This window comes from Helianthus annuus, chromosome 5 (genome assembly GCF_002127325.2).
Source record: "Helianthus annuus cultivar XRQ/B chromosome 5, HanXRQr2.0-SUNRISE, whole genome shotgun sequence".
Taxonomy (NCBI): domain Eukaryota; kingdom Viridiplantae; phylum Streptophyta; class Magnoliopsida; order Asterales; family Asteraceae; genus Helianthus; species Helianthus annuus.
In genome coordinates, this window is record NC_035437.2 from 58752506 (window position 1) to 58767793 (window position 15288).

Sequence of the window (15288 nt, forward strand, 5' to 3'; positions counted from 1 at the left end):
ACGAAATACTTTCAACAAATATCATTACTAACTTTCAAGAAAATATTAATCTAATGTCTAACGCTTTAAAAAACGTCATGCTATATAATTTAACTACACTACGCTAAAATTAAAACAAATAAATTTCTAGTGTTTATTGTGTAATATTCTTTTAAAATTTTTCTAGAACAAGTTTTACACAACAAAAACTAACGACAACTGGATTTCCTGTTTTATATCATTTAAATAAATGCATATTTACCAACGATAAGAGTCTCTACTATTATACTTGCGATGAAACCAAACCGCCCCATCAAACATAACCCATCGTAAGAAATAATCAATCGGACACTATGAAAGATAAGAAAAACCAACACTTGCTAGACTACCTAACAATGGCATCACTGCCTATCGAACCAAAAGATACGCTCTTCTTATCCGACCCAAAGTTGAACTTAAGATTAGACGCACCATCGTCAACAGGAGCACTGCTCGTAGAGGGGAAACTGAAAACAACACGTTCACCCGAGTTCTTTGTTCCAAAACTGTAAGTCGGTATAACATGCATTTCATTCGACTGGGGAGCTGCTGCAGTTGGTGGGAAAGACGGCATAATGGATGGTGTAAGCGGCTCTGATGTTGAGCTGGCATTGACAGTGAAAGGGAAGGTGAACCCAGGGCCATTATCAGATGATATAACATGTTGTGGGTCTGGCCTCTTGAAGGAAATGGGCTTCAAGATAGGTTGAGATGGCCTCTTCCTAGAGAGATCCTGACCGTTGATTTGGTTGCCAAATGACCATGGTTGACTTTTTTCTTTTTCGTTGAAGTTGGTGGCTGTAGACTTCTGTTTTTAAACAAAGTAATAGAATAAGTTCTAGCATAAATAACAAACTGCTCAAGAGTGTGATGACGTGTAAAACCCTAGCCCACACAAACCTAAAATCGTCTAACCCAAACACCTGACTACTCTAACCGAGTCAAACAGATTGACAGGTTGTAAACGGGTTGACGGATTGTAAAAAAGTTGCAGACATGTTAAACGGTTAATAAACTGGTTGGCAGATTGTTACTAATGAGTTAAAAACGATAACAAATGAGTTAAAAACGGGTTGGCTGCCCTGTTTAATTAAACAGGTTGGCAGGCTGACCTATTACAAGCGTGTTATATAGTTCAACCCGAACACGACCCATTAAATTAAACTGGTTAGACAGGTCAACGTGAACACAACTTGTTTATTAAACTAGCACTTTGGCCCGCGCACTGCAGTGGGCGTGGCAGCGAAGACTCGGTCAATATTGCATTTCGGTGCACCCACTATAGCAAACAGAAGAGAAAACTCAAATAACATAGTCGTCATATAGCTAAAACGAAATCAACGCGTGTAAAGGACAACTCTATAATTACATATACATAGAAATAACATATAACAAAAGTACCATGTGTTTACACAGCCTGCTTGTAATATTAATAACAATTGTTTTTGTTTTCTGATTTTCTGAATGTAGAAAATACTAACATACCGATTACAGATATATAAATTTCAATAATATTGAATAAATTTGAGAAGTATTTGTATTTTAACAAATTTTAAAATTGATCCCAGTATTAATATATTATTGACGTTTAATATTTCACAATGTTACTAAAATAGAAATAACACGTATTATTAAAAATATATTTTTTACTATCCTATTATTATAGTTGCTTAGTAAAAGTCAAATAATCCACACTCAAGTACCCACCTGGCCACCTAAATTTTACACTCAATCTTATTACATCAAAGTGAAAATACTAACATTATAAGATAAAGTTCTCCTGTAGCTAAGAACTTGTTTTTTAGTATATATTTATAATTATAATTATAATTATAATTATAATGGCTTAAAAAAGACAACCCAAAACCGAATAATACGGATTATGAAAAAGAAAACGATAATAACCAAGCAATATTTATAGGTGGTGATATAACACTGCTACATGATCGATAAGAAATTGAAGATGTGAAAATAATAAGTACCTCATTTGTAACACCCGTATTCTTGAAACCAAACGAAGGCCCTGCACCCGCATCATTAACTGGTGTAAATGTTTTCGGTGCTTCATTTGAAGTTTTAAAATTGGGCATTATTGAATTACTATGTTGAGAAGGTGATCTTTTCCATTCAGTTGCTAGCTTCAATTCAGCTGCCTTTTCTTTAGGGGTAGGCTTGTGTCTATCAAGCTGGTCTAATATCTTTCTAACAATCTCATTAGACGGTCCGGCAAAATTCGCGTCATTTTTAAAAGCCCGTTCATGTTTGTCTACCGTATGGAGGTTTGGGGTGGCAGCAGTTAAAACTTCTTTTTAAATACAGGCACAAAGCTTCTAGGAGCATTAGAGGAAGAGGCAATTTGAGCAGAAGAAAAAGTTCTAGGTCCTTCCGAGTGAGGTTCAGAGGTAAGCTTGTTCCGAATACGACGAATAGGACCCACTGATCCATACCCACCATTGGTGACATCACTACTTGTCTTCATCTGTGTTTGAAAATAATTAAGATCACATAATCATTCAAATATAGAAGGTTTAACGTCTTTTGGTAATATATATAAGTACCTGCCGAGGATTAGGAGTGTGTGATTGTTGTAATGTGGTCAGAGACGTATTAGAAGACCTGGTATTCCCTTGTAACTGGTTCAGCTGTAAACAAAATAACAACAACAACAACAACAACAACAATAATAATAATAATAATAATAATAATAATAATAATAATAATAATAATAATAATAATAATAATAAATAACAAATTAAACACTAGAATCTTGATTACAAAAAAATATGGACATACTTTTGGCTTGGTTCTAGAATACGGCGTTCGTGGGAAACTATGAAGCCCATGTCTGCTTCTTTGAGTTTGTGGGGTCAAATAAGCACGGTGATCTTGTACCATGGCACCGGGCCAACAAGTGGATGATTTTGATGACGGTGTGAAGGAATGTGGTTTTGAAGGAAAAAGATTACTGGGTTCATGTTCCCTACGATCTGTTGATACGTTACTGTGAGTATTAAAACCTAATTCTGATGCCTGACTTCCCATATAAGCTTTAGCAAGATCTATTGGTGAAGCAGCAACTTCATCTTGTATCTGAAATGAAGAATATTACACCAACAATACAGTAATTGCTAAAAGCGGTTAACAGCATACGTTAAGATTTGTACTAACATTTGATTGCAAATGAGGCATTGGGGTTTCCACATCATATTGCTTCCCCATAGACGGGATTTGATGATCCAACTCAGCATTAGAATCATCAACCAATTTAGATTTCAATATCTCCATCAAACGATTGCTTTCATCCCTGCATTATAATTCAACATTTAGAAGAAAAAAAAGTTCAAAAAGAAATCTTGAGTTGTACAGAACTACAGATCATAAATTCATGAACTAAACATAACAATTTACCGAGTCAACTGTTTCCCTTTTAGCATATTCACAATTTGATCGATGTCACCACTAGATTTATCGAGATGAATATTGGCATTATCTGAGATCCCCTTCAATTTATCCCTTTCATTACTAGGGCCTGTATCTCTACTTGAACTGGCTATTACAAGCTGCATAAAACAGACAATCATCATTCAACAAATTTTTAAAGTAAAGTGATCGACTTCCTTCCAAGATACACCTTTTAAGTATTCACCTTCTAGGATGTGTCAACATGGTCAAACATAAAAACGAATAAGGTTCGAACAGTAAAAATTCAATCATGATGACGTAGATTTCTTTTATTGAAAAGGCAGAGTAGACATCAAATCAAGTGTAAGAATTTCTTTAATTCCTTTTTAGGATGAATAATGGGATATTATGTAGCATTTCCATTCTGGAAAATATATGAAGAAAATTACCTCCTGTTCATCGGTGCCATCATGAAAACAAGTTAGTATCCATTTTGATACACATGATTTAACTGTAATATGTATATAGAATATATTTTGCAAAGTAAAGCAACAACTTTTGTCAATTATGCATATGCTCCAATAATTCAATTATTCGACAGATGTAGTATTCAAAATTTTCCATCAAATATTCAATCCTCTTCATCAATTAACATTTTAAATTCCAAATCTTGCATATGACATTTAATACTTCTTATCTACTAATATTGTTCATCTAGAAAAATATATGCAAATCTTAAGGTCTGCTAGTCAAGAAAAAAAATTGCAAATGGAGGACCATAGCAAATAGTTTTTTTATTAGGACTAGGGGTGTCGTTTCAGGAACATTTCATTAAATTACAATTTATAAACTGAAAATACACATGAATGTTTAGATATGTAGATGTCCAAGCATAAAAGAAAAGCATGACTTGCCTCCAAAGTAGGTTTAGCATCACCAAGTGCATTTACAGTTTCATCTACATCTTCATCATCTGCTCAATATAGACACTGCTTGTATTAGCAAATGGCATATAAGGTATATAACCAAGAAAATTCATGAACATGCCTCATAGTACTTTCAGTTGACATCTTAATGTTAAATGGCTCGTGATCATAATGAGCCAATGACCCTGTCTTGGGTTTCAATGTATGCTCGATTCAATACAGTTTTCCTATTAAAACGTCCTAAAGAGGTTAAATAAAAAAAATCTTATATTATCCTATAGGAAATGATTGCCAGTTTCACAGCCTTACTTCTATCTCAATTCTCAATAGGTGAAGTTAATTAAATGAGTATCTTTCAGGTTCTACACCATAGCTGTCATTGAAGTTTTACCATATATTACCCCATTTAAAATGATAGATTCACTAACTTCGGGTGCTGTAATTTATTTCACAACATATGAAACCAATCATTGATTAGCCATAAATACAAAATTTGCCAGTTTCCTTTAGTGCAAGATGTTTGATCACATTTAAGATATAACCAACGATTAACAAACTTTTAATCCTCCATTGTTTCTTTCATGAACCAGCTGATAAAATCGAAAGCGTGTAATATTATTCCAATTCATCAATTATTTATTACACAGAATCAACCTGTTGAACTACTCAATGGAGGTACTTACAAATGCTATAACTCATAATAAAAACATTTTCTTCAATGTAATTGCGGAATTTACATTTAGGCCTGTAAACGAACCGTTGCGTTCGTTCATTTAATTTTAACCGAACTCGCACATAAACACATAATTGAACTAAGTTTTTTCTTCATGTTTGTTCATTATAAAAATGAGCATGCTCCTCCTGCCCACGAACACAAATGAACATAACTATAAAGACATAACATTCTGTTCGTAGGCCTATTTAAATCTACAATATTCATATCAACTAGAATCTAAACCCTAATTCAACTCAAAACACAAACTTAACAATCAATGTGACTCACCAGACGAATCATAGTCATACTCGTCGGCAACTGAAGGTTCCGATTTAGAAAACAAGGCCGGAAGTATTCTGGTGGCGCTACTGGCAATGAAACGGCGAGCAGGAGTGACAACAAGCTTCGACAACCAACCACCACCGTCATCGTCGTTCGATTTGTAACTAGCAGTAGGCAGTGACGGAGGACGGTCGTAAGGAGTTGACGGACGGTTCCTTGATACCGGAGGTTTTCGGAATTTACCGCCGGTACCGGCGGAGATCGGTGGCGCCGAGGAGGACGGCGTATTGTTCTCCATCTCTGTTTTGTTTTAACCAAGTGGATTCATTACTTTTTGATATTTAAACTTGCAGTTTCGCGTGCTTTGTGTTCTGGGAATCATAATAGTTATAAGTTATCCATCTTAAATCGGGATATTTTATCTTTTTTATTCAAATTCAAATTAGTGCTAATATCCGTGAATTTGAAGATGTTGAACAATGATATGTTTTTTATTGTTTGAAACAAAAGGTACCTTTATGCTAATTATAAAGAATTTGTACTCATAAATTTATTATGGAAATCTGGAGTTCACGATGAAAATACAACAAACTAATCTACTATAGATTTAGAATAACCAAAAAGATAAGTAAATGAAGGAAATACGTTTGTGGTTTGAAATATAAATAGAAAACTTATTACTCTAATACTTCTGTTTTTTAGAGCTTCGTAACTAATAACCTTGCATTCATTGTTGACCAATTGGAAAAACAATAATCACCTAACGAAATATGTTCGACTTGAATCATACCATATCATCCAAAAACTTTAAAACACTAAATAGTATACAAAATTGAAAGTATTTGTAAACTGTTAATCACTATCTAATATATGATGTTATTGAGATATCATGCGTCACATGTTTGGTTTGTGGATTTAGTGTTTGCATAGTTTGATACTGAACAACAAAAGGTACACACAAGTTAAATCTTCGTTTTAGTGCTTTACTTGGTGGTGTCGTCACTGTTGTTTGGTATATAGAATAATCTCATATTTGGGTTTGAATTGTATTGAAAAATTGTATTGTACAATCCTATTACACAAAGATGGTGTTTATATAGACCACCATATTACACACTAGCCCCTATACTATTTGTTTGCTTCTTTCCGACACTCCCCCTCAAGTTGAGTAGTGGGATCTCCAATACTTAACTTGCTCAAACAGCTACTGAAAGCGTTTCCGTTGATTGCTTTTGTGAGAATATTTGCGAGTTGATCTTTTGATGATATATACGGGAGATCTATGATCCTTTCCTCCAGTTTTTCCTTGATGCAATGTCGATCTACCTCCACGTGTTTTGTTCGATCATGCTGAACTGGATTTTCTGAGATTTGTATTGCAGTTGTATTGTCGCACATAATTTTACTAGGTTCTGCCCTTTGGAAGAAACCAATGTCTTCTAGAAGTTTCCTGATCCAAAGAACTTCGCTTAACCCTCGAGTTACGCCTCTGAACTCTACTTCTACACTCGACAGAGCGACCACCTTCTGTTTCTTACTCCTCCAGGTAACAAGGTTTCCACCAACCAAGGAGAAGTACCCTGATGTTGACCTTCGATTTCCCTTATCTCCTGCCTATTCGGCGTCAGTGTAGAGCTCAACATTTAAATGTCCATTTGCTTTGAACAACACTCCATGGTCTGCGGTTCCCTTTAGATACCTTAGAATTCTCTGAGAAGCTTCCATGTGATCAACTTGCGGTTGGTGCATAAACTGACTTACCACTCCAACAGCATAAGCTATATCAGGGCGAGTGTGAGAGAGATAAATTAACTTGCCCACGAGCCGTTGATACCTTTCTTTGTCTGCAAGCTCGCCATTAAGTTCCATGTGAAGATTGTGGTTCACCACCATTGGCGTATCTGCGAGTTTACAATCAATCAAACCAGTTTCCACTAGGAGGTCAAGGACATACTTCTTTTGGCAGATGAAAATCCCCCGTTTAGACCCGAGAACTTCTATTCCGAGGAAATACTTGAGATTCCCAAGGTCTTTCATTTCAAACTTTGAAAACAAATTCTTTTCCAGTCGTGCTATCTCTTCCACGTCATTTCTGGTGATAATCATGTCGTCTACATATATGATCAGGCAAGTTACGAGGTCGTTTCTTCTTTTAAGGAATAGGGTATGATCAGCGTTACTTTGGTAATACCCGTATTCTTTCATGGCCGAGGTGAACTTTCCAAACCAGGCCTGAGGTGACTGTTTTAGCCCGCATAGAGATTTTTTCAAACGACAAACTTCCCCATCTTTAATGTCACACCCCGAAATTATCAGAGCTGGCGTGACTGGACCGGTATCTTCATTGCACAGCGGAAACAAATAAGCTAAGACTTCTAGAAAATGAACGCCGCTAAGTATTCGAATTCCCATGGGTTCTCCTATTCCAACCGTTCCATAGTTTTGAAAATGCAACCTGAGAAAGAACATGCGAAAAAGTCAACATAAAGTTGAGCGAGTTCATAGTTTGTCTTGAAAAGATTTAAAATAAATCTTTTTGATAACCGGTTTTAAAGTTTTTGAGAAAATATAGTAAAATTATTTTCTTGGCATGATATATGAAAAACTGTGAGTCTAGCCCACAATAGTCTTTGTGCATTGCACAAGAGATTATGGGCTGTAGGATCGTATGCTGACCCGAACGAGTCGTTCAGAGGTTGTCTCTTGCGTTTCAGATGCGGAATAATAAGAAACGTAAGTAGATATAGCTTGTTCTTCCTTCTACCTGCTTGTTTTACTGATATTCAACGATTTACAGATCAATCGTCACACCGGCAGAGCTTCGGCGTGGAATACAAGACTTCACTACTTGGATCGCCCTAACAGACCCCTATATATAATGTTCTGGGTCCGCTCATGTGGACATGTGACACATGAGCGGTCCAGGCTTGACCATAAAAGCGGTTCACACATGACACAAAGGCGATCCAACATCCTATGTCCATATGAGCGACCCTAGCTTCTAAAACCTATACAAACATCTGTTTTCTCGTATAACGTGCCCTATGCTATACAATATGATGAAAGACCTGATCCTAGACACCTAGACGGAATCAACAGATGTAGTGCCCCAACATGGGCCGAGCCCAAACGAACCTTTGTAAGCAGGATCAGCGCTTCCTCTTACTTAGGTATAACTTGAAAAACGTTACCAAAGTTTGTAATTCATGTATTTGTGAGTTTCCATCAAATGAATCTTATGAATATATGAAAGTTTTAGTGTTGTAAATGGGTATGTAAAGCGTCTATGACCAGGTTGATCGTTAATGTTTCGCGAGGACATTAACGTATGCAGCGACATAGGAAGTACTCAACCTGTGTAGACAGGGGCGGATGTATTTGTATACAAGGGGGAGCGCCCGCTACCGCTTGGTCGGAAAATTTTTGACGTTTTTAGTGTAAATTTTGGAAAAATTTAATGTTTTTTCGATTTCGTTACCGCCTATTTATAAAACGTTCCTGCTTGGTCGGAATCCTAGATCCGCCACTGTGTGTAGACGGTTTTTAGTGTCGAATCGCCTCGACTGAGTCGAATCACCTCGACTGTGTGAATCACCTCGACTGTGTCGAATCACCTCGACTGTGTGAATCACATCGACTGTGTCGAATCACCTCAACTGTGTCGAATCACCTCGACTGTGTCGCCCGTACCCATTAGAAAATCATGCACGTTTCGTAAATATGCGCGCGTTTTGTAAAACCGGTATGTTTGATCGAAATCATTCGTAAACCATTTAAGTTCCTTGAAATTCATTCGCAACACGGTTTAGAAATATGAGTTTTCGTTCATCGAAAAGTTGTTTATTTTTGCAAAACTTGCATGTCTTTCCACCCCCGAAAACATTTATAAAAATGTAAAACAGTAACAAAAAATGGGGGTTATGAACTCACCTGGATATTCCTGTGCAAAGCTAGCCTAGCGTGATTCCGAAGCGTCGTTCCAAGGACGTGACTTAGCTAGCGTGCAACTATAGTATTCCTAACAAGGAATAACTTATCAGTTTCTTATTTAAACGACTTAGTTAAACTACGTGTCCGAGCTCTACCGAGTCGTAAATAAAACGACTCTATGAATATGTTGTTAGTTTGACTTAGAATAACCGATCGATGGTTATTTGATCCCGTTTATATTCGGGATAAATCTAAGTCTCGAATACGACTTAGTTTTTGAGTGGTTTAGAATATGTATAGATTTATATATTTAAATATAAATATACTTATGGCGTCATTTTAGTTGTCGCTAATAGAAATACGTAGGTGGATAGTGGTTTGTGTCGTCGCAGTTGTCGTAAGATGGAAATAAATGAAAATATATACATATGTATCTATTAATCGAAAGCTTGTTGTTTTAAATAACTTCACACATTTGTAGTCGTTTTGTAAGAATATTCGGACTCTACATAGTTGAAGGTAATATAAATAATTATATTTACTTCATAATATTTCCGAATACTAAACGTTTGAAATAAATATAAAAACTATATTTAGTTCGTTAGAAAGTTTAAAGTCGGCGTTTGAAATAAATATAAAACGTTATAATTATTTCAGAAAACTGTACGAAGTCGATGTGTGACTTAAACATTCGTATCTACAATGCTTGAAATGAACATCGACTATTATAGTTATTGTATATAAGTTTTTGAAACTTCATCGCTTGAAAAGGATATAGATAACTAATTATATTCATTTTACAAACGTATTCCAGTTTACAAGGCGTTATAAATTTGTTTTGTGAGTCGGAAAACATTGCCAAAATAATCAATACACTTTATATTTCTTTTGAAAAAGAATATACCTTACCGTTGTTTAGGAATTGTAAGGGTTTCGTATATCGGATAAAAAAACGGACAGGATTTCCTCTGTTTTTGGAATAACCCGACAATATAAGTTGTCGTATCTTGTTAAACTCAATAATAACTCAATCAACCCAATCAATATATAATAAATTTTCGACCAAATAAAATGTAGATAAACACTAAAAGGTACCGGTCGAGCTCGGTTCCGTGTTTAACTATATAAAATCTAACGTAAACTAATTCGCTACACTTATAACTTTACCGGGTCCTTCGTGTTGACCGGGCATTGACCTGTTGACCCGAACATGACGTTTGACTAACGTTGACCAGAACCGTAACAGTCCCGAACCTGAAATCCGTACCAGATTTGTCCCGAATCTCCTCAAATCAGAACCGAACCATGAACCGAACTGTGGTTGACCCGAAACTGAACTGTTGACTGTTGACCATGCTTGACCTGTTGTTGACCCGAGTTGACTAGGGTGTTGACCGAGTCGACTCGGTTCGACCGGGTTTGACCGGTTGACCTGCTGACCAAACCCGAGACTTGATCCGTAAAAACCCGAACGGCTAATCTGAATTGTGTACTAAGTTTGAACAAAAGTTAACCCGAAGCACTTGAAACTGGTGTTTGACCAGTTTTAACCTGCTTTGACCGAACCCGAACTTGTTGAATCTGACCCGGAACCTGCTGACGTGAACCCAAACTGGAATAACGAAACCTGAGCCAAAAATCAAAACAACTGAATATAAAATCACCACCATTACCGTTGCCGGCTGCCGCCAGTGGCTTCGTTTTTCCGCCCAGCTACGTCCGACAGCACCATCATCAACAGATCTTCACTATCATCTTCATTTTATCATCAACATCGGAAAATCGCAGACATTAACTGCCGGTACACTCAGATTAAAAAAATATATATATATCAAAAGAAAAGGGAGTGTGGTGAGGTTTACCGGCAAAACTGCGGTCGCCGATGAGTCTCGTCGGAGCGACACAACTGCCGTCGCAGCCCTCTTCCTTCTCTGGTCTGCTTGTCTCTCAATCTATTCTCTCTTTCTCCGCAACCGCCGCTCACCGCCACCGTCGGGTGGTGGTGTCTTTTTGACCGAAGAAAACGAGGGGGGTTTGTGTGTGGTGTGACATCGCCGGCAAACACAGGTCGCCAGAGCTCCGGCCAAACCCGGTTCCGATCGATGTTTATGGTAGAAAAAGAGGGAGAGATTACAGGGTCTGTAGATGCGTAATGCGTTTGAGTGGTTTTCTAGGGTTTCTCCAAAGAAAAGCAGAGAATAGATGGAGAAGATGACGTGCGTGTTTGGTTTTCTTTAGGTCTGGGGATTTCAAAATGGAGATAAGGTTTGGTAACTCATTTAGAGCATTCACATCCAATCCACTAAAAATATACATACATTCTACTAAAAAACAACTCCTATATCAATATATTTCCACTAAAAACAAATACTTTTTCTCTCTCCTTTTCAATATATATTACATTTTCTCTCTCCTACACTCACAACCACTTTCAATATATTTTAAAAAAGTATAGGGGGTGAACAGTGTCCCCCCCCAATATACAGATGAACAGTAACATTTTCTCTCTCCTCCACTCACAACCACTTTTTTTACTTCTTATATTTTAAAAACCCCCCACACATATTTTGGTGGTTTGGATGAGAATGCTCTTATATCTAGGTTTTTAGGGAGTGGGTTTGGGAAGGAGAAGGAAAAGCAGATGTGTGTGCGTGTGTGATTTTTAGGTTTCAATTGTGAATAAGTTTCATCACTACAAATATATACTAGGGTTAGTTAGTGAGCTTTGGGCTTGGGCCCAAGGCCCACAAGCCCAATCCCGCGTTTAAGTGGCCCGTAATTTCTTACGAGGCCCGTTATTCAAGCCCGAACATCATGTGTCGTCGTAAAATAAAATTCCAGTATCATGTCGCGTAAGATATGGTCGATAGTTGGCGTTTGACGCCTTCATTCGTTTGTTTAATTAAAGATCGCGTAAAATACGGCATTGATCGTTTTAATCCGTTTTTCGATCCTGTTTCGACTACGGATATTAAAAATTAATTACGAAGCTAAAAACATCGTAAAAATCTAATATTTGTCGGCGTTGTTAGTATTTTGTTCGGTTTCGATTCGTTATCATTTAATATTCAACGGTTTCTCCACAGATCGTCGTACACGCGCTGTAAAGCCGATTAGGCATTCCTAGACACTCCAAAGGCCTAATTAAGTTTATTTACGTCTTAAAAACTATTTATTATCGCCTTAAACGTTTGTTAATCGCATAATTAGAAGTTGTTAATTACCGGTTGTCACATTTAAAACCCCCTGAAAAACCTGGAGGTGCTTTCATGTAGACTTCTTCTGCTAGGTCTCCATGGAGAAATGCATTGGTAACATCAAACTGATGGAGAGGCCAATTCTTATTGGCTGCTAAGGAGAAGAGGACTCTGATGGTGTCCATTTTTGCAACCAGAGAAAACGTCTCAGAGTAATCGATCCCATACGTCTGAGTGTACCCTTTAGCTACAAGTCGAGCTTTGTATCTTCCAATAGAACCATCCGGTTTGTACTTAATTGAATACACCCAACGGCAGCCAACTGTTTTCTTTCCTTTTGGGAGAATGCACTTTTCCCACGTATTGTTTTTTATAAGAGCTTGCATCTATGTTTCCATTGCTTCTTTCCAGTTCTTCTTACCTTGCGCTTCCTTTACAGAGCCAGGTATTTGTTCGGAGTATAGAGAGGTGACAAATGCTTTCGCACTGTTAGATAAGTTCTCGTTAACTAAATTAGCTACAGGATACCTTGAGGTTCTAGTTTCCCTCTCTGGCGAGTACCGTTTTGGAGGGACCCCTCTATTGGCTCTAGGAGGGAGAGGGTATCTTCCGGTTGTCTCTGCTGCAACTGGTTCCACATGTTCAACGACTTGTTCAACCTCTTCCAAGTCTGGTTCACCCTGTTCCACATCTGGTTCAGCCTGTGGAGTAGGTTCCGTTGTTGTCGGTTCTATGTGTTCCCCTGTTGTCTCATGGTTATAAAACGTAGAACATCCAGGGTCCTCAGTATTTCTTACCTCAGGTATCAGGTTGGATGGACTTTCTTCAGTGGTACTGTGCTCCGCAGATTGTGTGGCTGTGTTTGAAGGACTCGCATTACTATGATGATTTTCTGTTGTTACTTCTTCAGATGAGGGAAGTTGGGTTAGCCAACTCAGGGTGTCTATACATTCATTCTTCCCCTGACCACTGAGTTGGGTGTCATAAAAGTATTTTGTTTCAAGAAAACGTTCATTGTTGTGAACATTTGATGAATTTTGGATTATAACACCGATAACCTATTTGGTTGTAAGACCCTATTTACGATTTGACCCAAAACGACGCAGCAAAAAATGAACCATAAAATTTCTTTCTTTTAACTACTCTAACATACTTAATACCGTTTAGGTCAACCCTTCTAACATAAATACATCGTTCATCATTTATTTAATGTAACTATATTAACAAATGATTACAAACAACGTGACCGCTTTCCCGTACAATCCATGATCTTCAACTTGATCCTCGTTCACTTGTCCATCATTAATATCTGACTAACCTGCAGTCACCTTATATAACCAACACGTTAGTACATGGTAACATCATATATAATTTAATACATATACTTAAAAGGCTATATCACATTCTAACTACGTAATGTATTCTATTGAAACATGCTCTCAATTTTATTTACTCAAGTCCGACATCAATTCCTCGAGAGTCCGGCGTTCCCATACCTACACTCCATTTATTTCATTCTCAATAGTAACATGGTTACTAGTACGTAATCTTAAACATATTGAAAACCTAAATCTTCACATATACGTATACCAATGATCTACAATCATTAGATTACAACACGTGTATACACTTTCATATATCTAAGTACATTCATACGTATCCCATTCATATGTACGTACATACAAGTTCACACTACTTACACACGCTACAGTTCCATATCTACATACATACAAGTCATGAGCCTTATCTACAAACATATCAACACAAATCAATGCAATTACAAACAAACATAACCGACTAACTTCCAACAAACATGATGAACATTCCATTAACATGATAAACATTTCAGTAACATGATGAACATTCAGGAACATAATGAACATTCCATTAACACGATGAACATTCAGCAACATAATGAACATTCCATTAACACGATGAACATTCAGCAACATAATGAACATTCCATTAACACGATGATCATTCAGCAACATAATGAGCATTCCATTAACACGATGAACATTCAACAACATAATGAGCATTCCATTAACACGATGAACATTCAGCAACGTAATGAACATTCCATTAACACGATGAACATTCAGCAACATAATGAACATTCCATAAACACGATGAACATTCAGCAACATAATGAACATTCCATTAACACGATGAGACTATCATCTTAATTTACATTAAGGATAGACGAAGTTCATATGAACTTACCTTGGTACTTACCCTTACCCGTAAATTCTTATACGGTTCCCTATATATGACATACCAAACTTCATTTATAAATAAGAAGTGATTCCGGAAATCACTTACCTTAAGTGTTCGTATTCGCATCCGTTTCCTCGCCTCCTTTTGACCCGTTAGCCTTCCATGCTTCCATCCATCTTGACATGATCCCTATACTTTCATGTCATCGCATTCACATTCTTGTTAGCATACATGATTATACATATTAACCATCATATCAAATTCATGTTTCACATTTGACGTTCATTAGTCAATTCTAACAAGCATAAGACATATTTCCACAAGTCAATCCTTTCAAACACATATAATTCATCACGTCATCACATATAACACATACGGATATAACACGCATCATATGACTTTCTATAACATTACAATTGTGACAAAAATAACATTACTACTTATGGATAGTTGACTTTCAGAAAGTCAACGATTTATCATATGAACTTTCGACTTAAACTCATACATCCATGTCATTATAGTAGACTATACTAATGACATTATATACATTTCATACTCACGATGCAATAAGCATACAACCACATGATCATCTAGTTATATG

The 15288-nt window shown here is 36.8% G+C and overlaps 1 protein-coding gene and 1 long non-coding RNA gene across 6 annotated transcripts; both read right to left on the bottom strand.

The window, feature by feature from the left end:
• Positions 1-236: 236 nt before the first annotated feature.
• Positions 237-5724, bottom strand: LOC110940458 (nuclear pore complex protein NUP1). Of its 2 annotated transcripts, none has more exons than XM_022181994.2 (8): positions 5350-5724; positions 4335-4393; positions 3427-3578; positions 3187-3322; positions 2812-3108; positions 2577-2660; positions 2001-2497; positions 237-823 (listed from the first exon to the last, which is right to left on the bottom strand). In XM_022181994.2, the coding sequence occupies exons 1-7, from the start codon at positions 5639-5641 to the stop codon at positions 2315-2317; spliced, it is 1203 nt and encodes a 400-aa protein (XP_022037686.1). In that variant the 5' UTR covers positions 5642-5724; the 3' UTR covers positions 237-823; positions 2001-2314. The 2 variants fall into 2 exon arrangements, with proteins under 2 accessions (XP_022037686.1, XP_022037685.1); XM_022181993.2 differs by having other exon boundaries at positions 237-826.
• Positions 5725-6351: 627 nt separating this feature from the next.
• Positions 6352-11551, bottom strand: LOC110940459. Of its 4 annotated transcripts, none has more exons than XR_004893121.1 (4): positions 11136-11550; positions 10441-11028; positions 9274-9350; positions 6352-7798 (listed from the first exon to the last, which is right to left on the bottom strand). It is a non-coding gene; the product is annotated as an uncharacterized LOC110940459 (long non-coding RNA). The 4 variants fall into 4 exon arrangements; XR_004893120.1 differs by having other exon boundaries at positions 9274-9361; XR_002593172.2 differs by lacking the exons at positions 6352-7798; positions 9274-9350 and having other exon boundaries at positions 10297-11068; positions 11136-11551.
• Positions 11552-15288: the final 3737 nt, after the last annotated feature.